At 42.8% G+C, this 15075-nt stretch overlaps 1 protein-coding gene across 4 annotated transcripts in view; it reads right to left on the reverse strand.

The window, feature by feature from the left end:
• dock7 (dedicator of cytokinesis 7) overlaps positions 1–15075 on the reverse strand; it is a 161137-nt gene that overhangs the window by 130967 nt on the left and 15095 nt on the right. For all 4 annotated transcript variants that reach the window (XM_078218392.1, XM_078218390.1, XM_078218389.1 and 1 more), the window contains exons 4-8: positions 9568–9636; positions 9342–9471; positions 4282–4494; positions 1128–1213; positions 958–1024 (exon numbers count right to left, since the gene is read on the reverse strand). In XM_078218392.1, coding sequence (XP_078074518.1) covers positions 958–1024; positions 1128–1213; positions 4282–4494; positions 9342–9471; positions 9568–9636 — 565 coding nt within the window. The remainder of the gene's footprint in view (positions 1–957; positions 1025–1127; positions 1214–4281; positions 4495–9341; positions 9472–9567; positions 9637–15075) is intronic.

Raw genomic sequence — 15075 nt, forward strand, 5'->3', positions numbered from 1 at the left:
ATCAATGCATTGCTTTTATCTGCTAATTTATTTATTCTTCTGTGTAAACTTATTTCCATTTCTATAGCTTTATCCTATATGGTTTCTGCTTATCAAAGGCTTTGGAGTGTAATGTAAGCTGTCTGTATGATGAACTGTACCAATCCCAGCACTACAAGTCCAGGGCTATCGCTTGTTAATCTGAGGCATATTCACCTCAGGCTTTAAGTTTTAAATTTCTGCTCGTAGGCAATGTGAATTTGTCTACAGAAAATAGAATCTGCCTTATATCAGTAGGAAGAACTCAACGAGAGCTCAAATCCAAACACTGGTTGTGATTAATCTACAGCTAGCATAATGCCCAAATGCTGTATTATTCACACATCATTTGCAAGAATTTTGATTGACATTAGGTCAGCAACTATAAATCAGAGTTGCAACTCTCTGCAGTTTGCCATGGGACGAAGACAAATAGCACCAAGACAGACCTACATGTTAACTGGCCTGAGAGAGAACTCTGTTCTGAGTCATATTCACAGAACATGTGTTAAACACAACAATATTACTCAAATAATCCCTTTGAAGCTTCTCGTAAAGATGCTGTTCATCTGGGACTGAGCCTAAACAGAAAGATCCCACAGCTGAATCCTCAACTGATTGATCTCAACGAAGCCAGTTACTGAATTTGCAATGTCTGTGGGCTGGGTGAAAAAAAAAATCAGCAACAGATTCTGCTCTCAAATCCTACCCAATTATAAATGTAAATGTATGGACAGAATCAGGAGTAACTGAACAACATAATCCGTCAGCTCGTTGGCACATTCTATGTTGACCACACATTGGAAAGGTTCCTTGGGTGAGGTACAGGAAGAGGTACTGGTATTGCTAATGGAATCACATCCTAACAGAATCCACACTATCTTCAGGACAGGAGGGAAAAGAGGAACTAGAATGGCAAAAAATATTTACAAAACTAACCTTTTTCTTCTCTCTGACATCATATAAAGCCAAGCTTGCAAAAATTGGCTCAATTTCAATTTCAAATCTATGAAGACAAGAATTTGGTTTTTTTAAGTTGCAAGAGAATATTCTTTTAAACGATGCACAACTTGAAAATTTACAACTCTTCATGAAAAAAGTGCACGTACTTCAATGATAAGCATTTTACAAGCAGTCTTTGACCGAAGTGCTCTCTGGGAACTTCAGGAATACTGTGCCTTTCTATTGGCTCATCCTACAATCAATTTGAAACACAAAAGTTAGTTCATCAATGGTATAGGGCCTATCAACAAACATTTACTGTTTGGCGAAACCTCCTGAGAAAGATGACACAAAATATCTGCTAAGTATTTCACTCTTCATTTGTCCATTTTAGAGACCCCTCCAATAGCTCTGACAGAATATGCACCGCATTGTGTGGCATTGAATCATGCAGGTCAGAGGGTTCAAGGTTTAATTCTTTGTCCGCTCAATGTTAGCTTATTTCTAGCTTGGGCAGCAGTTAAGAGTTATGGCAATTAGTCTTGGCATTGCTAAAATAACTACAGAAATCAGCCAGGACTCCCTGATAGCTGCCCAGTGAGCTCCATCACAAAGTGCATCAGCACAGGATCGGACTTACACAATAAGATCTTGCATTTAGGAATTGTCTTGAACACAGTAACACATCCTAAGGTGCTTCACAGGAACGTAAATCAACATAATTTGGTCCCAAACCTGAAATGGAACCGGGACTCACCACCTATGTGAGTGATGGTGATGGAGAAATAAACTTACGCAGCTATAGGAATAGACTGGGGTAATGTGGACTGATTGGATTGCTCTATAGAGAGTTGGCATGGACTCAATTTGCTGGTGGCCACCTTCTGTGCCATATTAACTCGGTGACCAAGGCATATAAGGAGCTATTAGAACAAGTGACCAAAAGCTTTGTCAAAGATCAATTTGGACAGTGAGTTATTGAAGTCTATGAACTATGGGGTGGATTTTATGGGGGGCAGATCACCCGTCCCCTTCACTGGTGTTAAATATGGCTGCCCAACAGTGATAATACCCAAGGAGCGGTCTTAATTGGGAGTGGGAGTTCTAGCCCTCGGAGGCAGGAAGTACCACCCTAGAGAGAGCTGGCAGCTAATCTGATTGGCGAACAGTTCATTAGTCCCAGCAGAACCAGAAAAGAGTGGCGACCACTGCTGGGACTACAAGCAGCCCTGAGGAAGATGTGAGTGTGGGAACTAGACTTCAGTTAAGTCTGGGATTTTGGGAGGGTACGGCTGGTGAGGTGGATGCGCCGGATGGCGAGTGGGGGGGGCATTCATAGAATCCCTACAGTGCAGAAGAGGCCATTCAGCCCATCGAGTCTGCACTGACCACAATCCCACCCAGGCCTTATTCCTGCAACCCCACATTTTTACCCTGCTAATCCCCCTGACACTAGGGTCAATTTTAGCATGGCCAATCAACCTAACCGGCACATCTTTGGACTGTGGGAGGAAACCAGAGCACCTGGAAGAAACCCACACAGACATGGGGAGAATGTGCAAACTCATGTGCAAAGCACAGACAGTGACCCGAGGCCGGAATTGAACCCAGGTCCCTGGTGCTGTGAGGCAGCAGTGCTAACCACTGTGCCACCGTGGTGGTGGTGTCTGGAGATTCAAGCATGCAAGGTGGGAGAAGGGGACTATAGGGATCCAGTTAGAGAAATTGGGGGAATGGGAGAGGAACAAAGGGGTACCATGTTGAGAAGTGATGCGTGTCCCCATGGCCACAGAGGATGCGACCCACCCCCAAAGGAGACACAGCTCCTTCCTGTCCAGCAGCAATGCATACGGTGCAAGTTGCCAGGCTGTTTGCCATGTCACAAAATTGTGTCAGAACCACAATGAGGCTTTATGTGGCAATAAATTGTCCACTGAAGGGCCTCAATAGCTTTAAGGGCAGGCAGGCTGCCTGCACCTTACCCACCCCCGTTCTACAGGGAAAGATTGGAGATGGGCAGGAACGTGGTGGGTAGGAAATCATTTTATTTTATGTGCTCCTCCCCACCATCAAATACGCTGGCAGGGGGCCATAAAATTCACCTCAATATTCCGGGATTGGATCTTTTTCAAAGAGTGGGAAAGAGAATTGCATGGGTGTGGGAGGGAGAACCATCAATACTATTTTAAAAGAATTTGCAGCCAAATGCAGTGAACGGGTCAGGTGAGTGTGACAGTTTTAAAGTTATAAGTTTATTATTAGTATCACAAGTAGGCTTACATTAGCACTGCAATGAAGTTACTGTGAAAATCCCCTTGTCGCCATACTCTGGCGCCTGTTCAGATACGTTGAGGGAGAATTTAGCATGGCCAATGCACCCAATCAGCACATCTTTCGAACTGTGGAGGAAATCCACACAGACATGGGGAGAACATGCAAACTTCACACAGGCAGTGACCCTAGGCGGGAATTGAACCCAGGTCCCTGGCACTGCGAGGCAGCAGTGCTAACCACTTTGGCACCCAGGGTTTGTTCCTTGCAAAGTTCCAAAGTGTATGTCTTGGAATTGGGAAATGAAAAATACCAAATGAAAGCGAAAGACCTATTGACAAGAACAGAAGTTGCCCGGGGTACTGCTGGAGGAAGCAATGCAGAGTCACTCCCAAACCAATTTCCACAAATGGGCCTGTTTCAAAGAAATTGGCTACACAAGTAGCTGGGAAGCAGCACCCAATCCACGTGCTTGGTGTGGAACAGCAAACTACCCACAAGATCCGTTTGGATGGTTGTGATAGGCTGGGGAGCAGGGTTGAAAATTCTCTTATATAAAAAGAGGAAGTGTGACAATGTACTAATGCAACAAGTGTACAGAAATCGTTTAATTGAAAGCGGAAAAAAAATTAGCTGATATCATTGCATACGACTACATAGATTATTATTAGTGCTTATGTTGTAATATATGTTATGCATCCTCAAAATGTAATTTTTAGAGTGCCAACATTCCCTACAATATGTGAGAACATTTCCTATTTCAGGTTATCCACTGTCAACATCAAATACTCCCAGGACAGGCATAGAACAGGACAGATGTAGAACAAATCTCCCTCTACTCTCAGAACAGTACCTCCTCCTGCATCAGTATAATATTTCTTACTTTCCACACCTGCCATCCGATGGTTTCTGAATTAAGTTGTCAATTAACATTAATTTGTGCCAAATAATACTGTTTATATTTACATAAAACCACACATTACATGGCAAAGATCAGAATATGAAATTGTATGGTAGAGATCTCCAATAAACACATGATAATTTTCCAACCTCATCTGGTGCTGGATAAAGTGCAAACAGCTCCCTGTGTCGATTTCCCTTCCTCTGTTCTTCGTTCTGTTGGTCTATTTCTTCGATTGGAGATCGATCAAGTAGATTTGGAAGAACCGCATCAGGAAGCGAGTTTTTAAGATCAAAAATACTGCAGGCCCAGCTACCTCTAGGAGTATCATCTATTGATACAGAGCGACGTTTCAAATCATCCTGCAACCAGAGTCATTTGTTTAGTTCCATGGTCTAACTTTTGGTTGAAAACCACTGTTTATTCAAGGGCACTCTCAGGAATATTAACATTTTAAAAAATTTATTCATTCGTGGGACGTAGGCATCGCTGCCTGGCCAGCATTTATTGCCCATTCCTAGTTGACCCCGGGCAATTGAGAGTGAACCACATTGCTGTGGCTCTGGAGTCACATGTAAGCCAGACCAGGTAAGGACAGCAGATTTCCTTCTCTAAAGGGACATCAGTGAACCAGATGGGTTTTTCCGACAATCGACAATGGTTTCATGGTCATCAGTAGATTCTTAATTCCAGATTTTTTTTATTGAATTCAAATTCCACCATCTGCCATGGCAGGATTTGAACCCAGGGCCCTAGAATATTGGCTGAGTTTTTGGATTAATGTTCTAGCGATGATACCACTGGGCCATTGCCTCCCCATTCACGTGCAATGCAATGGCAGGGTACAGATCCAGGCCTGCGGTCCCACAGTGAACTCCTAATTATAATTATACTACGAAAGGGCAGGTACTGAATGAAACCTGATATTTCCCCTCTGGAAGAGGGAATAAAAAGCTTATATCATTCAAATAGGAATATTTCACACTCTGTGAATGCTGGAACAACCCTTCTCGTATCACACCATTAACTTTTTCTGCTGGAAAGCTTGAAGGGAGAACAAAACACTGCAATGAATGGAATCTCAGAAGGCACATGATGCAGCAAATCAGTTGAGGCGACATCAGGAGTACCGAATACTTTAAGTTCATTTAGCAAAGAACTACCATTACAGAACACATTGGGCCAGATCTTCCAGTATCGGAGGCAGCGATGAACTGAACTTAATTTGATGATGCATGTCGGAACCTTGAGGAGATATTGTCTGTGATTGCCCAGGAAATTTAACCTTCTGATAGGTTGTTCGCACTGCCCGGGACCCTCCATGAATGTACCTTACACTGATCTCAGTGTCAGAGGCTTGGGCTAGATATACACTATTTAACCGGATACCCTAGAATTGTTACACTGTTTAATCTCTGGTCTAACTCAGAGATTAACAATGAAAACCAACCCACCACTCTCCACACATACACCCCCACCCAGCCCCCTGATGCTTCTGTCCACATCTCTCAACCCAACTACCCTTCGACTCATCTATCAACCCTCCCAACCCAATCCAACTAACCCAACTCAACCTGACTACTCAAGTCCCAACCTGAGTACCCCACTCTGACACGACTACCTAACCCCACACACAACCACAACTAGACAATCTGTCTAGACATGCCCCTGAATCAACTACCAACTCACCCACAACTCTCACTCACCCAGCTACTCATTAGCCTCACTGAAAGGCTTGAGACCTTTAAAAACTACCTTACACAGCATATTGAAAAAAGGGGGCATTTCCTCTGGCCTGCTCCTCTTTACTGGACTTCTCCATAGATGGCTGTACCATGGGAATGCTGCGGCAGCTGGGATCAGAAGAACCGGCTGAAATTGTGCTAAAAGGTCATGGTTATGGAGATAGTGGGGGTAAAAGGCATTGAATCGTCCAATCAGTAATGATCTTATTAAATGGTGGAGCAGGCCTGATGGGCTAAAGTTTAAGTTTATTTATTAATGTCAACAAGTAAGCTTACATTAACACTGCAATGAAGTTACTCTGAAAATCCCCTAGTCGCCACACTCCGGCGCCTGTTCGGGTACCCTGAGGGAGAATTTACCATGGCCAATGCACCCAACCAGCATGTCTTTCAGACTATGGGAGGAAACCGGAGCACCCGGAGGAAATCCATGCAGACACGGGGAGAACGTGCAGACTCTGCACAGTGTGCCAAGCCTGGAATCTAACCCGGGTCCCTGGTGCTGTGAGGCTGCAGTGTTACCCACTATGCCACCCTGGCTGAATGGCCTACTTCTGTTCCTATGTAAGCACGCAATGATCTCTGCAGTCAACACCAATGCCTCCAGCATGCGTCTGATCAGAAGGTCTGGCCCATTATCTCAGAGACACTCTTATAATCTCAAATACATACTACCAATGTGAGAAACATATGATCTGTAGTATAGCACAGAAAAATGTTCTTTTTGCTCAGGAAATATACAATCACAGGCAACAAATCCACAAATGAACTGTGTCAGGCAATTTAAATCTGTAGTCCGTGCCTTTGAGTATTTATGCAATGAATGCTTCATTTTTATATTAAAGGAAAAATCACATTTAAAATCAACAACTTAAGACAGGAGTGACTTAATGACTCAGTGGTGAGAAAATTATTGGAAGCAATTCTGAGAAACAGAATTAATTTGCATTTGGAGAGGCAGGGATTAATCAAGAACAGTCAGCTTGGTTTTGTTAAGCGGAGGTTGTGTCTGACCAACTTGATTGAATTTTTCGAAGAGGTGACCAGATATGGAGATGAGGGCAATGCATTTGACATAGTCTACTTGGACTTTGGCAAAGCTTTTGATAAGGTCCCACATGGAAGACTGATAGCGAAGGTAAGAGCCCATTGGACCCAAGGGAATGTGATAAATTGGATCCAGAATTGGCTGAGTGGCAGGAAGCACAGGATTGGTGGTTGAAGGATATTTTTCTGATGGGAACACTGTGTCCAGTGCGGTCCCACAGGAATCAGTTCTGAGGCCCTTGCTCTTTGTGGTTTATATACATAATTTAGACTTGAATGTAGGAGGGTTGATCAGTAAGGTTATGGATGATACGAAAATTGGTGGGGTGGTAAACAGTGAGGAGGATAACCTTAGATTACGGGAGGATATAGATGGGTTGGTCAGATTGGCTGAACAGTGGCAAATGGAATTCAGTCCAGATAAGTGTGAGGTGACACACTTGAGCAGGACAGACAAGGCAAGAGAATATAGGCAGGACCCTCAGAAGCACCAAGGATCAAAGGGACCTTGGAGTGCATGTGTACCGGTTCCTTAAGTTAGCAGGACAGGTGGACAAAGTGGTTAAGAAAGCATATGATATACTTGCCTTTATTTAGCCGTGGCATGGAGCTTAAGAGCAGGGAAGTTTTGTTGGAACTATACAAAACGTTGGTTAGAGTATTGTGTGCAGTTCTAGAATTCACATTATAGGAGGGATATGACAGCACTGGAAAAGATTCAGAGGGGATGTACCAGGATGTTGCCTGGGCTGGAGAGTTTTAATTATGAAGAGAGATTGGACAGATTGGGGTCATTTTTCCTGGAGCAGAGCAGACTGAGGGGAACATGGTTGAGATTATGAGGGGCATAGATAGAGTAGGTGGAGGGATCAATGACTCGGGGGCATAGGTTTAAGTTAGGGGGTAGGAAGTTTAGAGGGGATATGAGGAAAAACCTTCTCACCCAGATGGTGGTGGGAATCTAAAACTCTGTCTGAAAGGGTGGTCCAGGCAGAGACCCTCATAAAATTTAAGAAGTATTTAAATGTGTCCTTGCAATGCCACGGCATACAAAGCTATGAACCCAGTGCTAGAAAATGGGATTAAAATGATTAGGTGGTTTGTCTTTAAATGGTGCAGATGTGATGGGCCGAAGGGCCCTTTTCTGTGCTATATACACCTCAATAACTCTAAATATCACCCCCAATGAAGTGTGAAAATGGCTGAGTGATGTCCCTGCAACAAAAGTGCAATGCCTTGGCGTTGATTGTTTCTAATCAGCTACTGTTGTACCACAAAGACTACATGAACTGTACTCTATGTGTTGCAATGTTTAGTCTGATCTATCCCAACAATACTTTTCAGTACAACTTCAGAAAGACAGCTCCTAATGGAGCAGTGTGAATTTTTCTATTTTCTAGATGTCTTGCAAGTTCTTAACTGAGATTGCCAAATAAACGTCAATGACTGCCTAGTTAAAAGATGGTGTTGTGCTTTGGGTCCAGTAAGACCACAACTGAGATTGCCTCAAAACCATTTACTGTAAGGTCACTACAGCACTCAAAACAAACTTTTCATCTGAATAATATGAGCCTCGTTTGGATGGGGGTCTTGAGGTGAAAGGACAGTAGCTGATTTTCACATCCTAACGTGCACTGTTTTGTAGAAATGAAGCTGCAGACAAATCTTAAGTTTTTAAATCTAAATTTGGGGAAGACCACTGTTTTCAAAATGTTTAAATTTTCAGATTCCACAATCATTGCCAAATAATCAGAAGGCAATTTCTCTGTTAACAAAACAGGTGAAAGTTGAATAGTTGAGATCCAAGGGAGTGAATTTTCTAGAGTTTGCTCAGTTAACTCTCTAATTAGGGTTCTCTGCAGAACATTTTAATATTATTATCGATCCATCATTTCTTACAAAATAAATAAGTCAACTGGACACTCATATCAATGTTGTTTGCTGGGCCTCCATGGGGTGGATGCCTCTTTTGTTTCTGTAAATTTACTGTCCATGACTGAGAAATTTCAAACACATGATGAGGCACTGCATAATTTTTTATTTATAAAGTTCTTACTTTATGATGTCATCTTATTTAAGTAGGTTAGTCTGCCTACTGAGATAATCCTGGGTATTGATCATTCTATTCACATAAACCAAGCAGCCTCTTGATTAGATAGAAAGACCTGCATTCATATAGCATCTTTCACAGCCTCAAGAGGTCCCAAAATATTTACAACCAACTAAGTACTTTTTGAAATGTAATGTACAGTTGTGATGAAAGGTGGCAGCCAGCTGGCACACAGCAAGCTCTCACAAAGTGCAACATGATAATGACCAGGTGATCTGTCTTTTGTGATGCTGATACCAGCCTGTGGCTCACCTCAGGCGTTAAATTTAATTTCTGTTTCATAAATATTATCAATGAAGTACTTCACCTGATCATCCTGGTAACTGCTGGTGTCTGGGATTTCATCCGATTCAAAGATCTGTTTTGGTAAACCCTTTTGTCTTTCCTTCTGTTTGTCAAGCGTGTTGGGATTAAATCCTGTGCTGAGTTTGTGATACCTGGTTACAGAATTTTTCAAAAATTGCAATACAATTAAAATTCACTCAGCATATAGACTGAACTTTAGTAAAAGGAACATACAACTTAACACTTACTTTCGATTTACAATAGCCCAGTCTTCAGTGTAGGTTTTTACGCAGTCCCTGACATGGGGCTCCACATCACTGAAAATAATTTAAATATCATTAATTATAAAAATGCCATTGTAAATAATGATAAGGGGACAAAGTGGCTTTCACAAAATACATACCATTTAAAAACATTTCATTGATGAAATAAGGTAATTGCAATTCAACTAGTTCCCTAAAAGGGCTACCACTGTGTATTAAAGTGGAAAGGATATCCCCACGCCCCACCATAATTTTTAAACATACTGTGCTCAGTTTTGGGGACGTTAAAGACATGGACAGGATGGGATAAGAAACACACACTGTGGAGATAGTGATATAATAGTAATATCACTAGACTCGTAATCCAGAAGCCCTGACTTATGCTCTGGGGACATGGATCCAAATGGCACCAAAGCAGCTGGTAGAATTTGAAATCAATCAATAAATTTGGAATATAAAGCAAGTCCCAGTAATGGTGACCATGACAACTATAAATCTGCCATCCTTACCCGGTCCTGCTGACATGGGACTGTAGACACTAAGGGGCAATTTACCCTGCCCAATCAACCTAGCCCGCATACCTTTGGACTGTGGGAGGAAACCAGAGCACCCGGAGGAAACCCACACAGACACGGGGAGAATGTGCAAACTCCACGCAGAGTGACCCAAGTGAGGAATCAAACCTGGGTCTCTGGCGCTGTGAGGCAGCAATGCTAACCACTGTGCCACCATGGCGCCCCTCAATTCAAGGGTAATTAAGGATGGATAACAATTGCTGGCCTTGCCATCAAGACCCACATCCCATGAAAGAATAAAGGGGGAAAAATTGAACTGTGCCAGGGATTAGAGGCTTTAGTTACAAGGACAAAACAGAGAAACTGAAACTCTTTTTATGACAACAAAGGAAATGTGTTCGAGGTGTTCAGAATTATAAAGGTTTCTTAGAATCTTAGAAACCCTACAGCACAGAGAAAGGCCATTCGGCCCATCGAGTCTGCACCAACCACAATCCCACCCAGACCCTACCCCCATATCCCTACATATTTACCCACTAATCCCTCTAACTTACGCATCCCAGGACACTAAGGGCAATTTTAGCATGGCCAATTAACCTAACCCGCACATCTTTGGACTGTGGGAGGAAACCGGAGCACCCGGAGGAAACCCATGCAGACACGAAGAGAATGTGCAAACTCCACACAGACAGTGACCCAAGCCGGGAATCGAACCCAGGTCCTTAGAGCTGTGAAGCAGCAGTGCTAACCACTGTGCTTTGAGAAGAAATAATTACACTGATTGACGAGTCAGGACACAAATTTAAGATAACCACAAAAAATGTGAAGGGAAAAATTAGATTACTTTTTAATGAAAAACGAAAATTTGGATAAATATTTGAAGAAAAATGTAAAAGGCTATGGCAAGAGGACAGGGCAATGCAGATAAATGGATAACACTTGAAAAGCAATGTCATAAATACAATGGCCAAATGACCTTTTATGAAGTAAAATTCAACAATTTGCTTTTGTTGCTAGCTATATGTGTACTAATTGGCTTTTCTCAGCTGTTCCTTACTGCACAGCGAGTGCTGCTTGGGAAAGTTAGTGTTTTCCAGTATCCACAGTATTTTGCCTTTTATAATATTAATAGTGCAATAGACCCAACAAATCTGCCTTATACTCAACCTCATGTCAGCACTGCCTAATAAACCCAGTGTAATGTTCCTTTCCAACCGAAGTCACCCCTCAGGCATGTAGGGAGGCACATTGGCGCAGTGGTTAGCACTGCTGCCTCAGAGCGCCAGGGACCAGGTTCAATTCCCTCCTTGGGTGACTCTGTAACGTTTTCCTGCGTGGGTTTCCTACAGGTGCTCCAGTTTCCTTCCACAGTTCAAAGAATGTGCAGGTTAGGTGGATTGACCATGCTAAATTATCCCTCAGTTTCCCAAGGTGTGTAGGTTGGATGGATTAGCCATGATAAACACGTGGGGTTACGGGGATAGGGCGGGATGGTGGGCCTAGGTAAGATACCCTTGTCAGAGAGTCGATGCAGACTCGATGGGCTGAATGGCCTCCTTCTGCACTGTAGGGATTCTATGGTCCCATGATCTCCACGTCAAACTGCCGAATATTTTGATGCTGTTAACCCACACATTAAGAACTGGGCTAATATGCCAAAATCATTGTACAATAAGTCCTCACTTAAAAGTTGTAGCTGCATTCCTGACAATTGTGACCTTAAGTGAGCCTTTAAGGGAATCATGTTATCCCATTAAAACCAATGGTTAAACTTAAACTTAAAATGTTCTGTAGGACATTGCTAAATATCTGTATTGGTAAATGAAATAACTTAAAACAAATTTAATTTTAAAAATTTAAAAGAGATATGGTAACTTCCTACTTGCAGTACCACAATCCTGTTTCCTGAACTGCCCACTTGCCACACTTCCCTGACCTTCCTGGTTGCTCCAGCTTGGTTCTGTCACTGGAGCTTTAGATTTGTGAAAATGCAGGTTCCGATGATGCTAAAGTGCCGAGCTAGGGCTGTTGTAATTTATGTCTTTTTAAAATGCTCTCATTTGCCGTTTCCCCTCCCTGAACCTTCGCTATGAGTGAGTGCTCTGGAGATACGTGACAAGGCAGAAGTAGCAGCTTCAGGTCATTTTTAAAAAACATGATTACAACAGCTGCAGCTTGGCAGTCTGCACCATCAGAACCTGCACTCTCACAACCCTGGAGCTTCAGATCTTGAACAGGATTGCAGGTTCAGGAGAGGGAAAAGGCGAGTGGGAGAGTTGGGCGGTGGGAGATTCGGCGAGAGCAAGGGCCAGCGAGAGTGAGAGTCAGGGAGCGGTAGAGGCCACAATGCAGACAGTCAGGGAACGGGAGAGGCCGTAAGTTTGGGGGGGTTGGTGGGGTGGAGAAATCAGGCTGGTGGGAAACAACATTAACACAAATCTCACAGTATTAAATGAGAACACAGGCCCCATTAACTCGCCAACATTAAACCAAAACAGTGTAAAATGGGACAATGTTAAATGGGGACTTACTGTATATTCAGCAATCACAGGAATGACTTCCATCCCATTGGCTAGGCTCAAACCCCAGATCTAGTGCGTGAACCTACTATACCACAAGTCCCTCACATCTCTAGCAACTTACAAATCTATTTCATGGTTTATTCTGTGGCATGGCGATCAGTCATCTCACACCTACATTATGAATCTCCATCTAAGCCTCTTGGACTTTGCTACATCTTCTCCGACCTTCAAAAATCTCTCTTTAACAGTGTTTTGGGCTAATTCCCTAAATTTCCGCCTGCTCTGACCCCCAATTGTGAAGTAGCTCGAAAATTAAAAATGTAACGGCATTGTACGAGTTGCTGTTTTAGAAAATATTTCAAGTTTCTTGTAGGTAACACAATCCATGAATACAGGCACTAAACCAAATAAAAATTTGTCCCTTCCCACTAATTAACATTCAGAATGTTTACCCTGAACCCCAAAAGCATGCAATAAAATTTCAAGAATTTAAATATGAAGCAAAATTAATTATGTACTTATCACGTTCCCTCATTTGTTTCAGTAATATTTGGAGAAAATTGCCAGTTAGCCTAGCAAGCCCATCCCAATAGATTAACCATTCTTCTTGTCATCTCAATCATTTTTTTGTCTCCCTAAATGCTTCCAACTGCCTCTTGCATCCACATATGTTGGCTGCAACAATGGCCCTTGCATAATAACCTATTCAACAACTCAACTGCCTGCTACTGATAATTCAAGGTTATTTTTGGAACCAAAGAATTTGAATTAAGCCAAGCAAAATACAAACAACAAATCAAAGATTTAATGCTAATAAGTTTACCTGATCAGACAATTTAAATTATGTAACTTTGAATTAAGAAAAGAAACCAACAACTTTTTGTGTAAACAATAAAGTTTTATCTGACTTCCCTGTCCTTACTCTTGATTTTTAACATCTGTTCTTTGGTCTTTTACTCCTTCAAGGCAATAAATCAAATTTGATGGAGTCTGACCAAGGATCTGTCCAACTGAAATAACACTTCCTCACTTCTGAATTCCAATGTCTGAGATGAAGGCCAATATTCCATTAGCCTTTTGGATTATGTTTTGTCCTTATCCACTAGCTTTTAGCGATTGTGTGTGGGTGTGTGTGTGGACAACTAAATCCCACTGCTCCTCCACAGGTCCTATTCTTGCACCATTTTTCTAAATTCTCTTTTTCAGATCCAAAATGGATGTTCTCACATTTCTTCACATTGAATTTCACTCGCTGTAGTTTTACCCACTAAATTAATGGGTCAGAATTTGCTGTTAAAATATTAGTGAAGCTAATGGCACTCAGTTATTTCTGTATAACTGGTGCAGTAAAATCAAGCCGAGGCAAAAGCATGCAAATATGCAAATATCCAAAGATTCCTGTCCGAGTTGCACTCACAGTGCAGAAGGAGGCCATTCGGCCCATCAGTTCTGCACTGACTCTCTGGCTGGAGTACCTTAGCTAGGCCCACCACCCTGCCCTATCCCATGGTTAATCTATCTAACGTTCACATCTTGGGAAACTAAGGGGCAGTTTAGCATGGCAAATCGAGCTAACCTGCACATCTTTGGACTCTTGAGGAAACCGGAGCACCTGGAAGAAACCCAAGCAGACGAGGGGAGAACATGCAAACTCCACACAGACTGTCACCTGAGGCCGGAATTGAACCTGGGGCCCTGGCGCTGTGAGGCAGCAGTGCCAACCACTGGGCCACTCCTTAGCCCTCTTTTATTCTTCATCAACATGCTGCCCCTCAGTGTTATCATCCAAAAGCACAAGGCTTGATTTAGGCCTGTTGTCACGGCATTCGCCAGTGGGCCCTGAAGTCGTCAGGATCTGGTGTGGGTCTGAGATAGTCAGCTGAACAGCAGGCCATGAGGTGGGTGACACGGGTTTGCCACTTGATCATGTGGTTTAGGGGAGTGGCACCAACATCATGAAACGCAATAGCCACGCAGGATCTAGTACCATATTTCAAGGGCAGTCAGCCCTGTGTTAAGAGCAGGAAATCCTCTTGCAGGCTTTGTAAGAAAGCTCCATAGTTTAAATCCCCGGCATCTGAATTTCTGTTGCTCCTGCACAAAGAGATGTTCCAAAGTCCAAAGACTCCTCCACCGTCGCACAAGTTCAAAGCACAAGGTTGATAATAGAGGATTTGATGTGGGTCAGGGCACAGGGTTGTGGACATCATCAGGTTTATTCAGGTGCATTGTGAGATGACAACTAGAAGCGTGAGGAATAGTTTGGTTATAACAAAGGTATGGATGAGGGTGTTGGTAGCAAATGAGCTGAGGTGGGTGGCGTCGTCTGATCCAGGTGGCTTTAGTGATGGCGGGGTAATATGGTCACAGCTCCTTATGGGATTATGGATGACACTGAGGTTTCTAACAGTTTAGATCAGCCATAAACACTTGCCAGAGAGAGGGATGAACTTCGT

This window comes from Mustelus asterias, chromosome 8 (genome assembly GCF_964213995.1).
Source record: "Mustelus asterias chromosome 8, sMusAst1.hap1.1, whole genome shotgun sequence".
In the NCBI taxonomy this organism is placed as follows: domain Eukaryota; kingdom Metazoa; phylum Chordata; class Chondrichthyes; order Carcharhiniformes; family Triakidae; genus Mustelus; species Mustelus asterias.